The sequence below is a fragment of the Abrus precatorius genome, unplaced genomic scaffold (assembly GCF_003935025.1).
Source record: "Abrus precatorius isolate BTA unplaced genomic scaffold, Abrus_2018 Scaffold10, whole genome shotgun sequence".
In the NCBI taxonomy this organism is placed as follows: Eukaryota; Viridiplantae; Streptophyta; class Magnoliopsida; order Fabales; family Fabaceae; genus Abrus; species Abrus precatorius.
The window spans coordinates 9,003,805-9,022,274 of record NW_020874292.1 but is presented as its reverse complement, the minus strand read 5'-3'; the positions used below and the strand labels follow the sequence as shown (position 1 = coordinate 9,022,274).

Sequence of the window (18,470 nt, the reverse complement as noted above, 5' to 3'; positions counted from 1 at the left end):
CACCTTCTCTTCACCACTTTAATTTTTTTTACCAATATAAGAACTTAGCACAAACTTCTCAAATCACTAATAAAGAAATTCTCTTTTATGAGTTAATTAACCTATATACCCGCTATCTATAGTATGAGCTTGACTCCACGACAATGATTATCCTACTAAGAAGTTCCCTAAAGCAAATCATAAAACTTTTTGGTAGGTCCAATAAAAGCCTAGCTACCATTAATTGTGAAGGTATCGAAGACATATTTATTCTCATAAACCAAAAGACAAATCTAGCAAACTATATAATATATAATTTCCAAAAAAAAAAAAAAAGAAGTAACAGTTGAAGCCTGAGTTCTAAAGCCTGGATTGTGAGCGATTCAAAATTCGTGGCGGTGTCAGCAATTACTACATTCAAAATTGAAGCCTTCTAAAGCCTGAATTGCGGCAATGGCTTCAATCGGGGAAAATGCAAAAGTTGTGCTATTTGCTTGCTTGCTATTAATGATATCAGCAATGTCACAAACAATTCATCATAGCTGCCAAAATAAATGTGGAAGTGTTAGCATTCCATACCCATTTGGTACAACTGAGGACTGCTACTTAAACAATAACTTTTATGTTGCTTGTAACACAAGCCACAAACCTCCCAAACCATTTCTGTGGAATTTGACCTCAAATATTGAGATTCTTGAGGTGTCATTGGATGGCCATTTGAGGATACATTCCTTTGTAGCTTATGTGTGTTATGATGAAAAGGGTATCCAAGTGGGTTCAGGGAGATCATCTATGACTTTGCAAGCATTCCCCTTCTCATTTACTCGGAACAAGTTCATTGGAATTGGATGTGACACCCTTTCTGTCATTAATGCAACAATTGGAAAAAATTATTCAACTGGAGGGTGTTTTTCACTTTGTAGTAGTATAGAAAGTTCAACCAATGGATCCTGTTCTGGTATTGGTTGCTGCCAAACTTCTATCCCAAAAAACATTCTGGAATATGAAGCTCATGTCTTGAGATCCAATAGAACATATAGGGATATGAACTACCCTTGTAGCTACTCTTTTTTGGTGGAAGAAGACTCTTTCAAATTTTCCACTGATGATTTCATCAACCTGCAGAAGAGAAGAACTGCTCCCACAGTGCTTGATTGGTCTGTTGGTAATGAGACATGTGAAGAAGCTAAGAAGAATTTGAAGAGTTATGTTTGCCAAGCAAATAGTGTATGTATTGACTCTGACAATGGACCAGGGTATCTATGTAAATGCTTAGAAGGTTATGTGGGAAATGCATACCTTCCTGGAGGATGTCAAGGTAAAAACTGTGTTTGCCACAAAGTTGTAATCAGTCTAATTTATAATTTTTTTGCTTGATAAATGGATGAGTACTAACTGTTTCTTGCTTGCTTCTTTTCAAGATATTGATGAGTGTGGCAATCCGAGCCTAAATGACTGTTCAGATATTTGCATTAACCTACCTGGGAGTTATAAATGTTCTTGTCCCAAGACCAAGAGGCACCAGGGAGATGGCAGAAAAGCTGGAAGTGGCTGTGTCACTGATCTACAACGTGAGGTTAATGAGACTGTGATAGGTAAGTACTACTAAGTTTACATAATAGCACTAACAAGACAAAAATGAAAAAGAAAAGGGAGCTATACAAGAAAAACATGCAGATTTTTGCTTCTTTATTTTAAGAAATTCCACCTGTTTTCCGTTCTTGAATTTTCTTCTCACTCGTAGTCTATCGCTTTGTCTCATGCATTATTTTTAGCTTAAACTAATTACCTTCACTCTATGTAAGTAGCTATTCTATAGGGAAAATCTAGATTCACAACTTTCCAAATCATAGTAATAAAAGGGACATTTGTTTGCAAGTATATATATAGAATGAAGTGTAATGATTAGTACATGCAACGGAAAATGAAATTCAAGAGATAGTTCACCTTTAAATAAAGTAAATAAAAGATATCACTATGAATGACATACCTGCAAAATTTAAAACAATAGCTAAATTTAAGAATGATTCAACAAGATACTTTGTTAATGTAGGTATTGGCATTGGCCTCATGCTGTTATTAACTGGTAGTGGTTGGCTATACCATGTGTTTCGTAAAAGAAAAAGGACGAGGCTTACAGAACGATATTTTAAGCAAAATGGTGGTTTAATGTTACAGCAGCAAATTTCAAACATGGAAGAATCAGCTGAGACAGCCAGAATTTTTACTGCACGGGAGCTCAAGAAAGCCACTGAAAACTTTCATGAGAGTAGAATCATTGGCAGAGGAGGCTATGGTACAGTTTATAAAGGAACACTTCGAAATGATCAAGTTGTTGCTATAAAGAAATCCAAACTAGTAGACCACAGCCAAATTGAGCAATTCATCAATGAAGTGGTTGTGCTTTCCCAAATTAACCACAGAAATGTGGTCAAACTCCTAGGTTGTTGTTTAGAGACAGAAATGCCATTGTTGGTTTATGAATTTGTGAGCAATGGCACTCTCTTCGACCACATCCACAATGAAAATAGTATAGGAGGCACCACACTTTCTTGGGAAACACGTCTAAGAATAGCAACAGAAACAGCTGGTGTACTTGCATATTTACATTCTTCTGCTTCCATACCAATAATTCATAGGGACTTCAAATCAACTAACATACTCTTAGATGACACGTATACAGCTAAAGTTTCAGACTTTGGTACCTCAAGATTGATCCCACGTGACCAATGTCAATTGACAACATTGGTGCAAGGAACTCTTGGATACCTTGACCCTGAATACTTCCAAACCAGCCAACTAACTGAGAAGAGTGATGTGTATAGCTTTGGTGTTGTTCTTGCAGAGTTGCTAACAGGAAGAAGGGCACTTTCTTTTGACATGCCAGAAGAGGAGAGAAATTTAGCCTTGTATTTTCTTTCAGCTATGAAAAATGATTGCTTGTTCCAAATTGTTGAGGATTCTGTCAGTGAGGGAAACACTGAGCAGGTGAAGGAAGTTGCCAATATTGCTCAATGGTGCTTGAGACTTAGGGGTGAGGAAAGACCCACAATGAAGGAAGTGGCCATGGAATTGGATAGTTTGAGAATGACGGCAACAACTACTTGGATTAATGCCAGATCAAATGCAACAGATTTCGTAGTTGGTGAAAGATCAGGTCTAACTGAAATTGACTATGCTAATTGTCATTATACTTATGCTACATGTACTGGGCCTGAGGATTACACCATTTGCAATGATGTGATGTCCCCTTTATGGGATGGCAGATGAAGAGTTTTTGTTGGAGGCACTTTGTCTATGGTACCATTGACTTTAAGATTTTATATTTATGTTGGCCATAGGGAATTTCTTTTAGTTCACCGCTCTTGCGTTCTAGCCATCTGGGTAATGTTGTAGTATCATGATTTCAGAGTCGTTTTATTTATGTGTGTTATGTGTAATATTTGCCAAAGGGATTCAAGAGAAATTGATTTGACTAATACTCTGATGTACCACTTATTATGTGTTAAAATTTCGTTAATTATCATCTATTGAGTCAAAATTTAATACATTGTGAGTATAAATTTTTTACATTCTCAATAAATTAAATATATATGATAAATATATATTTTTATCATCCATATGCAACGGACTGACCTGAATGGGTTGTATAGATGATTTTGTTAGGTCTAGTTTCATTGCTAATACCTAGCAATTGCTATGCCGTCAAAGGCAAGTGTGAACCAAATAATTTTAGACCTTAACATGACACCTTTTGTGTGCCGTCAAGTTGATATAGAGGTTTGATAACATCGTAGTTGTTGGTACAATCAGAATTTAAAATGTAAATTTTTAAAATTGTTAGAAACATTATTGATTAGTTTATTATATTATTTATTGTTAGGAGATAAGTATTCTCATGGACATTGATATTTTTTTTAATGATTCTATTTAATTTGTTTGGTGTTTTTATTTTCTAATATATAAATTAATTGTGTTTTTTCCTCTAGCGTACGATTTTATTTTTCTATTAATCTTTTTCTAAAAATTGATATTGTAACTTAGACATTAAATTTGAGCATATAACTATATTAACCTTGTAGAGGAAAAATAGCTATCAAATTACACCAGAGGTCTTTCATATTTTTATTTTTTGGAAAGAGGTTTTAACTATGATGCATCTATTTTTTTATTCTTTTTTTTTAATTATTAAATATCAATATTTTATTAAAGATAAATTTAGAGTACAAAGGAGTACTGTAACTCATTACAATTTTAAAGAGAATTAATAGTATATGTTAAGGAATCATTAATATAATTCACATATACAGCTGATCTTCTTAGAGGCTCTACTGCAAGCTACTTCCAAGAACGACACTTAATATAATCAAACATTTCACTAATATTTTGTTGAACGCAAATTGTTCATGCTACCACAAATCATACCATTACAACTTTTCTCCATTTCTTTTTTTCACATTGGATTCTACACATACTTAGTAACATCTCGTGTAAAGTTTTAGGTAAGCATAAATTAACACAAAACTATTCAAACACCATGTAGTACAATTTTATAGAGACATCGCAATGCAAAAAAAGATGTAATATGTCTTCATCTTCAATATCATACAACCCATAAGCATTTGAGGGAATCGTCAATAATACACGTTTGGTCAAGTTCTTTTGCCTCGGAACTGCATTAAGTAATAGACACCAAACAAATCACTACTAGACAAGCGCCATTTATAGACAAATAAAAATTTGTTTGTGATATTCGTCTGTAGTTTACCTACAATTTGGCACGAAACAATATAGACAAAAATTACAGACGGATTTTTCCGTCTGTAATTTGAAAATGGGAGGAAAATTTGGAGTGGAAGTTACAGAGAGATTTTTTCATCTGTAAATGGACTTGACGAATTTATAGACGGAAAAATCCATCTGTAAATGGACCTTTAAAACGCACCGTTTCATTAAACCATTTACAAATATATTTTTCCATCTGTAATGTCTGAAACCCATAAAATCGCGCCTCCCCCTTCCCCTTGCTCATTTTTCATAAATCTCTCTTTCTCTCTCGCCTCTCTCTAGGAGCTCAATTTTTTTGCCTTTGTGAGTAATTGGAACATCCGTTTGAAAGATAATTTGCATCATTGTGTTCCTGGTACGATACTCTAACTTTTAATCAGTTTAGTTTTTTTTATTTTTGATGTATTTTAGAGAGTTAAAATTTTCAAGATAGAGTTGTAGGATTAGATTTTGTATGACTGGGGGAAGGGCATAGAGGTCCTTCTCCGAACCTGACTATTGTGTGCTGTGAAATTGTTTGTATTTGTAAAGCTTGTAGAATATGCATATTGTAGAGTTACAAAAAGATGTATTTTAGAACGGTTTAGGATTGTAATGTGTATGTTTTTTTATGCATTGATTAATAGATTGTTATATAATATATAGATTATGTGTAAAGAAAATTTAAATTTTTGTATTAAGTACGTGTAAATAAATATAAGAAAATATTAATATATTAAGGAAGATTCTGCCGAAAAAATTTGTTATATTAAATTTAAACAAATATAGGAAAATATTCATATATTAGGAGAGATTCTACTAAAATTTACATTAGAAATTTGTTTTATTAAGTGTAAACAACTATAGAAAAATATTCGTATATTAAAGGAAATTCTACCAAAATTTACATTAGAAATTTGTTTTATTAAGTGTAAATAAATATAAGAAAATATTCATATATTAGGTGCAGCAGCATATGCAGATGCATGCATACTTTGAGCTCATGAGAGCAAGCACCTTTACTTACACCTCTTCCTCCTCCTCCACCAATTTTTAGCTCCATGCATCATTTCTCCTTTGACTCATTTTCTACTGATTGCGATACTTTTTTAGAAGATGATCACATCGATTATTAATGATATACAATGTTATTTTATTTTTTATATTATTTTTTTAGATATTTACTTCTTCATTTGTAATGAAATTTTAATTTTATATTTTATAAATAATTTCTAATTTTAAATATATAATTTTATAGTTTTTATTATGTTTATAAATTGTGATAATTAGGAACAGCGAGAAATAATTATGTTTATAAAAAAATGAAACATTTTTTTTTAAAAATTTCATAAACGAATTACAGAAGAATTTTTTCGTCTATAAATTACAGACAAATTTTTTTGTCTGTAATTTATAGACGGATTTAAAAATCCGTCTGTATTTATTTACTGACGCGCATATTATAGAAGAACTGGAGTCGTCTGTAATACTAAAATTCATCTGTAATAATGAAAAAATATGTCTGTAAATTTGTCTATATTTTTAATTTTTCTAGTAGTGAATACTACTACGTTCATCAGCGCACTGACCTAACAAATCTTGCATAAAGCCTATACTAGACCTAGTTCCAAACTACTACTTGCTAATTTATATGATAAATGTAAATCAACATATTTGCTACGGTAAAAGAAGTCAATCTAGTATGTAACACAACTTTTATTTTATTTTATTAGCATGAAAATTTGAATAAGGATATGTATCTAGTCTTTGAAAAGATTAATCTATTAATTGATTTATATATTATGCTTGATTGTCATATATTTTATTATGTAATTTGAAAAAATACAAAACATAAGCACCAAAGTATGAGTTTTGATTAGTACATTGTCTAATAAATTTAAATTCGACTATTCTTTGTATTTTTAATAGTTGTTATGGCATAAAAATTTAGTGTATAATTTGTTAAAATTATTCTTTAATTACTAAGATTGTTTATTGCATATTATTTATTTTTTAATTAAGATTGTGTTGATAATGGTTACTTACTTAAATGATAAATTTTGTAATTATAGTGTAATTATCAAAAAAATCTTGATTTTTATTACGATGGCCGTGACTAATGAGTTTCGGCTCCTTTGTGTTGAAGTAATAATTTGATTATGATTATATAAGTTGATGATAAACTTATTCCAATAGAAACAAAATTAATATTCATCTGAAAGAATAAATACAAGATTTGACATCAATAAATTTAGTGGCTCTTGAGATTTGAGATTTGAAAAAGGAGACACTTAGCATTTGTTTAAATTTTTTTAAAAAATGTCCATGATAAATAATGATTATGTACATATAATTTTTGCATAAAAAATTATAGAATATTTTTATAAAATCTTATATTTGAATAACTTGTAAATCAAAGTAAATTTGATTTGAAAAATAATTTCAGATAAAGTATATTTTACGTGAGAAATAAATTTAAATATTACATATTTAAATATAAAATAATATATCATCGTATATGTATATATATGAATAGATAAAATTTTCTTCGTGTGATTCTAAGAAATGACACGAGGAGTGGAGTTGTGTGATATATGCAAGAATATGGTTAATGAAGATTAAAAATAAAATTCTTATTATGAATGTATTATTATTATAGTCAAGCAAATTTAAACTTTTATAAAGATTTAGATTTAAAATATTGACTTAACTAAAAATTGATATCACATGTGATATATATATATATATAATTATTATTTTTACTTATTATATTATATATTTAAATATATATATATATATATATATATATATACATCTTAAAAATATATTTTAAAAACAGGTAAAGAGAAACTAAAATCTATCTCCTATAATTGTGAAAAGAAAAATGATTCATTGACTCATTAATTAAATGAGTGTGAAATAGGTTGTAGAAAGAGATAGACAAAACGAAAAGGAAAAAAAAGAAAGAGAAAGAGTAAAAACTGTACTGTCAGATGATATAATAGAAAAGCAAAATAAAGATAAAAAAAAGTTGATAGAAAAATATAATCTTTGTCGTATAAAAATATTCATATCTTACTTATACAAAGTAATTTGCCTTGCTGTAAAGGCTCACGTAAGAAATGAGAGACATTGACAAATGGTACAAAGATAAAGAAAGAAAGAGTCAACGATTGTGATTAATGTTCTAAGATTAGTACATTTTTCCAGTAAAGATTGTTATTATTTAATCTAAAACAAACGTTAAACATTGTGATTTGTGATTAATGTCAAACCTCCGCCTTTGGTCGTGTTTACTTATTCTCTTGTACTGTTTTGTTTGGTCCCTTTCTCCTCATCTAGAAAACTGGAGTAAGTGACCATGAAATCATAAACGACAATACGTTTATAAATTCAAGTTTTATATTTCTGTACTATATACTTGCTTTGTCTTGTCTTCATTTTATTTGTTTTTATTCCCATTTCCTTCTTCTATTGCTTATCTAAGACGCAGCCACGATTGAATTTATCCTCTTCGTACACATTAAAAAAAGTCAAATCCTTTGACTCACTCTTCACAAGCAGAAGAAATAGTTATATCATCTTAATGGCATGGTCTGAGAAACCTGAGAAACAAAGCCATGGCAATGCCCTTAAAGCAGATGCTGCAGCTTCTACTTGTTGCGACCCTTTTGGTAGCAACAAAAACCCAACAAATATCAAAGCCAAACTGCGCATTTGGCACCACAGAGGAATGTTCCTTCAACACCTCATTTCTCATAATATGCAACCAAACCTCTTCTTCATCACACACCCCTTTCTTGGCACAAAGCAATATAAGCGTGCTAAACATCTCACTCAACGGAGAACTACGCATTTCATGGCCAGTGGCCAGCGATTGCTACGGTGAAAGAGGAAGGCGCGTGAACCGAACATTGCAGGATCTCAACCTCCCAAGCTTTCAACTCTCTTCAAGCCGGAACAAGTTCACCGTGGTTGGGTGTGACACGCTTGGAATAGTAGTGGGAATTGATTCGGAGGAAAAGAACTACACCACGGGATGCGTGTCCTTGTGCAACAGGCTCGATGACATCGTGTCTAATGGGTCATGTTCCGGCACTGGGTGTTGCGAGACTTCTATCCCACAAGGGTTGTCGGGTTTCTCCTATGGTTCTGGGAGCGTGTTTAACCACACGCGCGTCCTTGACTTCAACCCATGCGGTTATGCCTTTGTTGTGGAAGATGGGGCCTACAACTTCTCATCCACTGACCTAGTCAAGTTCGACAAGACCATGTTTCCTGTAGTGTTGGATTGGGCCGTGGGGAACCAAACATGCCAAGAAGGCCAGAAAGAAGTTTCAAGTTACGCGTGTAAGGCTGAAAACAGTGAGTGCTACAATTCAATGGAGGGACCTGGTTACCTTTGCAACTGCTCTCAGGGTTATAGGGGAAATCCTTACCTTTCTCATGGATGCCAAGGTATTCATAGTCATACCTTTTACCTAAGTCTAAATCATAAATTAATTGGGAGCTTAACTTTTTGAAATGAGACACAATGTATTCTTCTATATATTTACTTCTTTTTCTTTTCTCATTTTATGACATTTCTTATATATTAAATTGCATTAGAATAATGTTTTATAAATTAAATTGTTTTTTATTATTTTCAAGATTAAGTATCAATAACTCGTGTTTTTTTATATTTTTATTAACATTTTTTACTACTTGTAAAATAATTTCCTTCTATTAATTAATCTAAACTTTTCTATTCATTGTGAAAATGGAAATCATAACTAACAAATTATCTTAATTTCAGACGTTAATGAATGCAAGGAATCCAACGATTGCGTTGATGGGGCAACATGCAACAACTTCCCCGGGAGCTAGAATTGTTCATGCCCAAAAGGATATGAAGGAGATGGGAAAAAAGATGGAACAAGATGCAATCCCAAACCTAGCACCAATTCGAGGAAAATGATCATACTCATAATTGCTTTGAGTGAGTATACATATATATACATACACTATTGTCTGCCTGAATTACAACACTCATATTCTTGGTTCAGTTGTAACATATAATCTCGTCAACCATGTTTAATATAACAATGAATATGGGTCCTTCAAAATATATTTTTCAGGTCATAAAATATTCAAATGGTGTGGCATTTTAATTTTATGCATGTGTCATCGGCCAGTTGTAGCCATCAATATGGCAGTGCAAGCAAAAAATAAAATAAAATTGACTGTATTTCCCTTTATTTATCAAAAAATAAAATAAAATTGACTGTATTTCCCTTTATTTATGTCTAGGTGTGAGTGCAAGTCTTGTAGCACTACTAGTGGGAAGCTTTTATGTATTTTGGGCTTTGAAGAAAAGAAAGCTCGTGAAACTTAAAAGAACAATTTTTTCAACAAAATGGTGGCTTAATGCTACAACAACAAATAGCCAGGTATCAAGGGTCAAGTGAAACAGCTAAAGTCTTCACTATGGAAGAGTTAAAGGATGCTACTAACAACTTTGATGAAGGCAAGATCCTAGGTCATGGTGGCCAAGGAACAGTTTACAAAGGAGTATTACTAGACAACAGAACTGTGGCAATAAAAAAGTCCAAAGTCAGTGACTCAAATCAGATTGAGCAATTCATCAATGAGGTGGTCGTGCTTTCCCAAATCAGCCATAGAAATGTGGTAAAGCTCTTGGGTTGTTGTTTAGAGACGGAAGTTCCCTTACTTGTTTATGAGTTCATTCCCAATGGTACTATTTATGAGCATCTTCATGATCAAGGCCATTCCTTACAACTTACATGGAAAACAAGATTGAGAATAGCAACAGAAACAGCTGGGGCCCTAGCTTACTTGCATTCTGCTACTTCTAACCCAATCATACACAGAGACGTGAAAACTACAAATATATTACTTGATCACAATCTCACTGCAAAGGTTTCTGACTTTGGAGCTTCAAGGATTGTTCCTCTTGATCAAACTCAGTTAACCACTTTGGTGCAGGGAACACTTGGGTATCTTGATCCAGAGTACTTCCACACAAGTCAATTAACAGAGAAGAGTGATGTTTATAGCTTTGGGGTTGTCTTAGCAGAGCTAATAACGGGAAAGAAGGCACTCTCTTTTGATAGGCCGGAAGCTGATAGAAACCTAGCAGTGTATTTTACATCTGCAATGAAGGAGGGAAAATTACTTCACATTGTAGACCACCACATAATAGAAGAGGCAAATGTTGAGCAACTAATGGAAGTTGCTAATATTGCAAAGCATTGTTTGAAGGTGAAGGGAGAGGAAAGACCCACCATGAAAGAAGTAGCAATGGAACTCGAGGGACTAAGAATTGTGGAAAAGCATCGATGGGAAAATGTCAATTTATCTTTAGAGGAGACTGAAAAGTTGCTGCATTCAACACCATCTATATTTAGTGTTGAAGACGGCAATAGTGGAAGTGGTATTAATTCTGGTTTTGATAGCTTAAACCAAATTTCGATATCTTTGGCTGGTGGAAGATGATTAATTGAAATTAATTGTGACATTATTGTTATTTCTTAATGGCAATCCTATCTTACTCAGGATCATGTGATAATCCCTTTAGGATAATACTACATGTTGTATTCCCTATTGCATCGGATACGTTATTCAATTCTTTATGCGTAAATAGATTTGTACTTGATGCATCGTTAAATTTGTAGCTTCTCCTATTTCATGGATAGCGAAGAATTCAGACCTAGATATTTAATTTATGGTAGTGAAACTATCACAAAGAAACTATGTTGTAAACTGTAAAGCCTCACTGTTTGAAATGAAATCCTGATCATTAAAAGAGCACTGCGTTAATGCTAATAATTTTAAGCTATTCTATCTCTTGACGTTTATACTGTACAATTATGCTCCCTTGATCACCTTGTGTTCAACAAGTCAATCACACTCATTTTGAATTCAGCACATCAGGATGAAACTGATCATTCTCCTCATTAGCACGCTCTTGCTTCTTTAAAGAAGAATTCTTGATATGGCTATACTATATTGAGTACGGTTTTGGTTATGTTGAAGTTGAGTAAGACCATGCTCTTTATTAGCATGTTTGTACTTCACAAATCACAATGAATTCATGCTGATTTAAGTGTGACTGTCTAAATATAAAACAAATCCAATATATCCTTAGCACGAGTGTGCTCAATATTAAGCATGACTAATGCTTTGAACACGACCATTATAATTTGAATTATAAACTATAGATTGACTCAACTCATGGAAGACATATTTAAAGGAGAGGACATAAAGAAGTATTTATTTGTTTCTCACCTCTCTCTCTCTCTCCTGGAAGGATTGAAGTTAACTTTGGAATCATCAATCGTATACATAAAATCAATAATCAGTTATTTATTTTTTATATAGGATTATAAATTATTTATGTAAATAAGTTTGATTTTATATTTTCATAATAAATAACTAAATCCAAGGTTACAATGAACTGATGATGTGAATTGAGTTTCAACTCTTTTTCTTTTAAAGTATATATTCTTTCATCAATTGTATTTATTCCATTATTTTCATTTCATTACTAAGATATGATCATCTTTAATAACTTTTAGTTAATTAGATAAATAATAATTATACTATTAAGATATTGAACTAGAATTTTTAAGGTTAGTTTTTATGACTGTTAAGAATATATTTTTTAACACATTATTAATTATTGTATAAAATTTATAAAAAATGTACAAGTATGATATAGAATCATTAAATTAAGAGTAAGAATTATTAAATTGAGAGTGAAAGACACATAAATTTTGTGCTTTTTAATATATAAATCTTAATTAATAATTAAAAGTATATTAAAATAAATATTATATTAGAGAATGTTTACTAACTGTTTTTACTTTGTTTTGAAAATGTGAGGTACTTGTATAATAAACTTTAAGTGTTTTGGATTTGATTTCTATTCAATTAATTGAATATCCATTTTGATTTATAAAAGCTACTTTAATGATCAATATGAAGTTGTATTCAATATCTTATTTAATTTTGATGCAGTTTCAGCGTAAAAACGTTACATTGTCTACTAATTAAAGTACACGATATGTATAACTTTTTTATATTAATTATCATAAAATTAAAGATTGTTACTTATATATATAATTGAATAGAAATATAAAATTTGTTATATTATCAATAAATTTTAATTAAATTCTTATTTTTAACCTATTTTTTAGTTATATTTGATAATCATGCATATTTTTAACTACAAAATGATTATTTACGTAAAAATATTAATCCCTTCTTTTCTCTTTTTCTTAACTTTTCTCGAAATATACGTAAAAATATCCCATGAAAAGTGCAAAACTCAACTTAAAGAGGGCAAACGATTTAAAAAGTGTGGATATATAAGACAAATTAGTGGTAGGTACCGATGACTTGAATTGAACTTTAAAGTCTACGCAGAGTCACCCACTAAAAAAGCAAAACTCTGAATTATTGAGTACAATTATTTTGTGCTTTAGGAGGGAATAAGAATGGGAGCACAATCACATGGACTCGAGAAACCAAAGCCATGGCCGTGCACTCAAAGCAGCTTCTGCAACTGCTACTTGTGGCAATCCTTATTGCAGCAACGAAAACCCAACCCATGTCAAAGACAAACTGCAGAGACAAGTGTGGCTCTGTCAACATTCCCTTTCCATTTGGCATGACCAAGGAATGTTCCTTGAACCCCTCATTTCTCATCATCTGCAACCAAACCTCTTTCACACACACGCACATACCTTTCTTGTATAATAATAATACTAATAATAGCGTGCCCTTGTTAAGCATCTCGCTCCTGGATGGCGAACTTCGCATTTCATTGCCAGTAGTCAAAGACTGTTATAACTATAGCTCTTACGAAGATCTTACTGATATCGGATGGAGGTTCTATTTCAACCTGACACCTTTTCAACTCTCACCCAACCGAAATAAATTAACAGTTGTTGGCGTTGACACCGCTGGATTTGTGGTACCATATACGAACACCGAAAATAAATATACTGCACCAATGTGCCTGTCTCTGTACACCAAAGATTTATTAGTGAATGGATCTTGCTCCGGCATTGGTTGTTGCCAGACTCCAATACAACAAGGGATATCCAGTTTCAGCTACTATACTGCTATGAACGTCATCAACGACAGTTCCTTCGCCCAAGAATTTAGCACCAAACCAATCGCATGCGGTTCTGCGTTCCTGGTGGAAAACGGAAGCTACAACTTCTTAGAGAAAGACCTCTTAAAGTTGGACAAGGAGGAGTTTCCTGTGGTTGTGGATTGGGCAGTGGGGAACCAAACATGCAAAGATTCTATGAATTTATCAAGTTATGCGTGTAAGGCAGACAACAGTAGATGTGACAATGCAACGGACGGAAACGGTTACCTTTGTCGTTGCCGTCCTGGCTTTCAAGGAAACCCTTATCTCCCTCATGGTTGCCTAGGTATATGTATATTATTTCGATAATAATATTTTTACACTCACTTTTTTTATATTTATTTTTTATCACCTATTTTTTTACATCTATTTAATACTTCATGAATGAAAATACAATTTTTTTAATATTATTTCTTAGTCCATTTTAATTTTTATTTTTTTTGCCAACACTTGAAAAAAAAAGGTTTTTTTTAATAATTTAAAAATCTTATCCATCTCAACTTTCTTTGAAAACAATCCCATTTCCAGCTTCTAAAAAATTTATACATAATTTTAATTTATGAAAATAATGTAATATATTTTACTTATTTTTTCGCATGGAATGTTTATTGAGTAGTTTACTCAAATGAAGATTTTTTTAAAACAAAATCTTATTTAGATTAATGAAAAATTGATAAAAAATAATCAAAAAATTTTAAATTAAACTAATTTATTATTATTATTATCATAATATTTTTTAATAAAAATATGTTTTAATTATTTTATTGTTTTTATGTTATTTAAATGTTTTAAAAAATAAACTTCTCTACGACCTCAGATTCTCCTCCCCTGTTTTTCTCTGTTTTACTTCCTACTGTTTTGAAGTTTTTTTTTTATTTTTTACTATTATGGGGTCGATAAAGAATACTTTCTCTTTCTAGCTTTTCTTCGTTTAAACAGATAGTCTTTCTTACCTTTTTTTACTATTTTCTTCTTTTCTCCTAATACAAACAAACCATAAGTAGTTAAATACATTTTAATTTGAATTAGTTATAATATTTTACCAAACACTTGAAAATAAAATATTTTTTTATAAGTTGAAAAACTTTATGCAACTCAACTTTCTTTAATAGCCAAATCATCTAACTTCTTAAAAAGTTATTGTACATGCTTTTAACTTATGAAAATAATTTAAATTTATTTTACTTATTTTTCTTCTCGTGGAATGTTTATTGAGTAGTTTACCTAAAAGAAAACTTTTTCTTTATTTTGTTGGAAGTAGAGTGTTTTTGATAACATAAACTTATAACTTATTTGACTTTATAATTTTTTTATCAATACATTAGTAGAATTGTTTGATAAACAAAATATAAAAAAGATTTATAACTTTTAAAAACTAGTTTATTAAAAGTTACTTTAAGCGATACTCATCTTATTAAAAATTAGTTTTCAATAAAATATTTTATTTACAGTATATCTAAACATTTTAAATACACAAATAACATAAAATATTTTCTTCTAAGCCATTTAATAGCTTTTAGTTAATTAAAAAACTAATTTTATCAAACAACTTTAATTCAATTAACTAATTATAAACTATAAACTTTTCTGCTATTACAATTTTAAGTGTGAAATCAGAAATTATAACTAACAAATAATCTGTTAGATGTTGACGAATGCAAGGGATCTAACGATTGCATTCATCGGGAAAAGTGCAAAAACTATCCGGGGAGTTACAATTGTTCATGCCGAAAAGGATTCGTAGGAGATGGAAAAGTAAATGGATCAGGATGCAAAAAAGATACGAACAGCAGAGACATCATACTCGTAACAACTTTGAGTGAGTATACTATTGCACTGCTGGAAATTACGACACATTTTGTTCTCAAATCTATCATAGCTCTTCATTTTATTGTCAATAACCAAGTTTACTATTAAAATTATATTGATCAAAGAATCTTTATCGGTAATCAACAATATTAATTCTATGCATATATTCAAGGTGATTTTGGTACGATTAAAATAGCATTTACTCTATTAGGCCTATACGTATTACTTGTAAGCTCAGGAATTATCCGAATAGAGTGACATTTTGATTTTATAACATACACCATCGGCAACATGAAGTTGAGACATGTACAAGACAAAACGAAGAAATTGACTTTGTTTCCGCTTGTTTATGCGTAGGTGTGAGCATAGGCATCATAGCACTGCTGGGGGGAAGCTTTTATGTGTACTGGGCATTCAAGAAAAGAAAGCTCATGAAACTTAAGGAACACTTTTTTGAGCAAAATGGTGGTCTATTGTTACAACAACGAGTAGCGAGGCATAGAGGGTCAGAAATGACTAAAGTCTTCACAGTGGAGGAGCTAAAAAGGGCAACTAATAACTTCAATCCAGATAGGATACTAGGGCAAGGTGGTCAAGGAACAGTTTATAAAGGAGTGTTATTAGATAATAGAACTGTAGCGATAAAAAAATCCAAAATCAGTGATCCAAACCAGATTGAGCAGTTTATTAACGAGGTTATGTTGCTTTCCGAAATCAACCACAGGAATGTGGTAAAGCTCTTGGGTTGTTGTTTAGAGACAGAAGTTCCAATGCTTGTTTATGAATTCATTTCCAATGGTACTGTTTATGAGCATCTTCATGGTCAAAGCCAGTCCTTAAAACTTACATGGAAAACTAGATTAAGAATAGCAACAGAAACTGCTGAGGCCCTGGCATATTTGCATTCTGCTACTTCTGAACCAATCATCCACAGAGATGTGAAAACTACAAATATATTACTTGATCACAATCTCACAGCAAAGGTTTCTGATTTTGGAGCTTCAAGAATTGTTCCTCTAGATCAAACTCAATTAACCACTTTGGTGCAAGGAACGTTGGGGTATCTTGACCCTGAATACTTACACACAAGCCACTTAACTGAGAAGAGTGATGTTTATAGCTTTGGGGTTGTCCTAGCAGAACTACTCACAGGAAAAAAGGCACTCGCTTTTCACAAGCAAGAGTGTGTTACGAACCTTGCTCTGTTCTTCGTTTCTTCCATGAAAGAGGATCGATTACTTGACACTGTGGACCCTCACATAATTGATGAGGCGACCGCAAATGTTGACCAACTGATGGAATTTGCCAAAATTGCAAAACAGTGTTTAAAGGTGAAACGAGAAGAAAGACCCACCATGAAAGAAGTGGCAATGGAACTTGCGGGACTGAGATTTGCGGAAATGCACCAACGGGAAAGTGCCAATATGTGTTCAGAAGACACTGAGATTTCTCTCCAATCAGAAGCGTATGTTTTAAGTGTTGAAAATGACGCTGGTGGAAGTAGTGGTATCAGTTCTGGTGTTGATAGCTTAAACCAGATTTCGACGACCTTCCCCAGTGGAAGATGATAGATAAGCAGATGTAAATTGTGATGGATTGTAATTGACAAGCCTATCCTTACTTAAAACTTCATTATTTGATGTTTATGTGCTGTATCAAATACCATATTAATGCTTGTATCATTATAAATAGGCTTCTCAAGTGAATTTGCTTTCGTTCATTTGCTTCATGAAATTTTTAGTTTCTTCAATTTCATCTATTCATGTTTTTACTTTTAACTTTTTATCCTTCATGCATGCTTCATCGAATTTATAATATCTTCAATTTCTTAGTTTACTTTTTAACTTTAAATTTTAGATGTGAATTTATGTATAGACATTTTATTAAATCTAATTAATGTAACATACACAACACATATTTTTTATAAAACTTTATAGAATATTTCAATATCTGATATATAAATAATTTTAATTAATATTTTTTATTAATAATAATTATTTATTAAATATTTATTGAGTATTCAACATATATGTTTAAAAAAAAACTCCTATAGTACTTTTTATAAGAAATAAAATAAAGTATTTTTTTCCTAATTATAAGAATCAGAAGATAAATTTAAAATATATTAATTGGTAATTTTTTATACTTTTCTTTTATTATTAAATATATATTTAAAAAAATTGATTACACTAATTATAAGCTTTAATATAATGAATATTTTTAAAATAAAATTTTTATTTATGAAAAATATAATTAATTTAATTATTTTATTGGTTATATTAACTTAATCTTTTGTTTCTTATAAAAAATTAATTTATAAAATTAGATCACATAAAATTTATAAAAAAAAGCAACTTGAGTCTTAATTCGGTATGAATTAATACTCACAAGTTTATATTTAGAAAAACATATATTAGTAGGTTATAATTTTAATTTTTTAAAAAATATACTCAGTGAGTGTTTTGTGTGTGAATTTTTTAATTCTTAATAATTATGTTTTTAAAATGCCTTTTTTTAAGAATTTGTTAAAAATATGTATACCATACTAGTAGTGCAAATTTATGAAATTAATGTAACTTTTATATTTTTAACACAAATAAGGTTAATTAGTATACGACTATTTATTTTAAATTTAAAAGTGAAATTTGTATTTGTGATATACGACTCTTTTATATGAGAACTTATATAACAAATTTAACTATAAAAGTTATTAACATAAATTAAAAAATATTTTTATAAATTATATAAATTTATT

General features: G+C 30.9%; 1 protein-coding gene and 1 pseudogene across 1 annotated transcript; both read left to right on the top strand.

The window, feature by feature from the left end:
- The first annotated feature begins 432 nt into the window (after positions 1–432).
- On the top strand, positions 433–11,429 carry LOC113850951 (annotated as a pseudogene).
- A 1,853-nt stretch (positions 11,430–13,282) lies between these two features.
- LOC113850941 (wall-associated receptor kinase 1-like) lies at positions 13,283–17,283 on the top strand. The gene is made up of 3 exons (XM_027481452.1): positions 13,283–14,192; positions 15,552–15,725; positions 16,073–17,283. The coding sequence occupies exons 1-3, from the start codon at positions 13,283–13,285 to the stop codon at positions 17,281–17,283; spliced, it is 2,295 nt and encodes a 764-aa protein (XP_027337253.1).
- Positions 17,284–18,470: the final 1,187 nt, after the last annotated feature.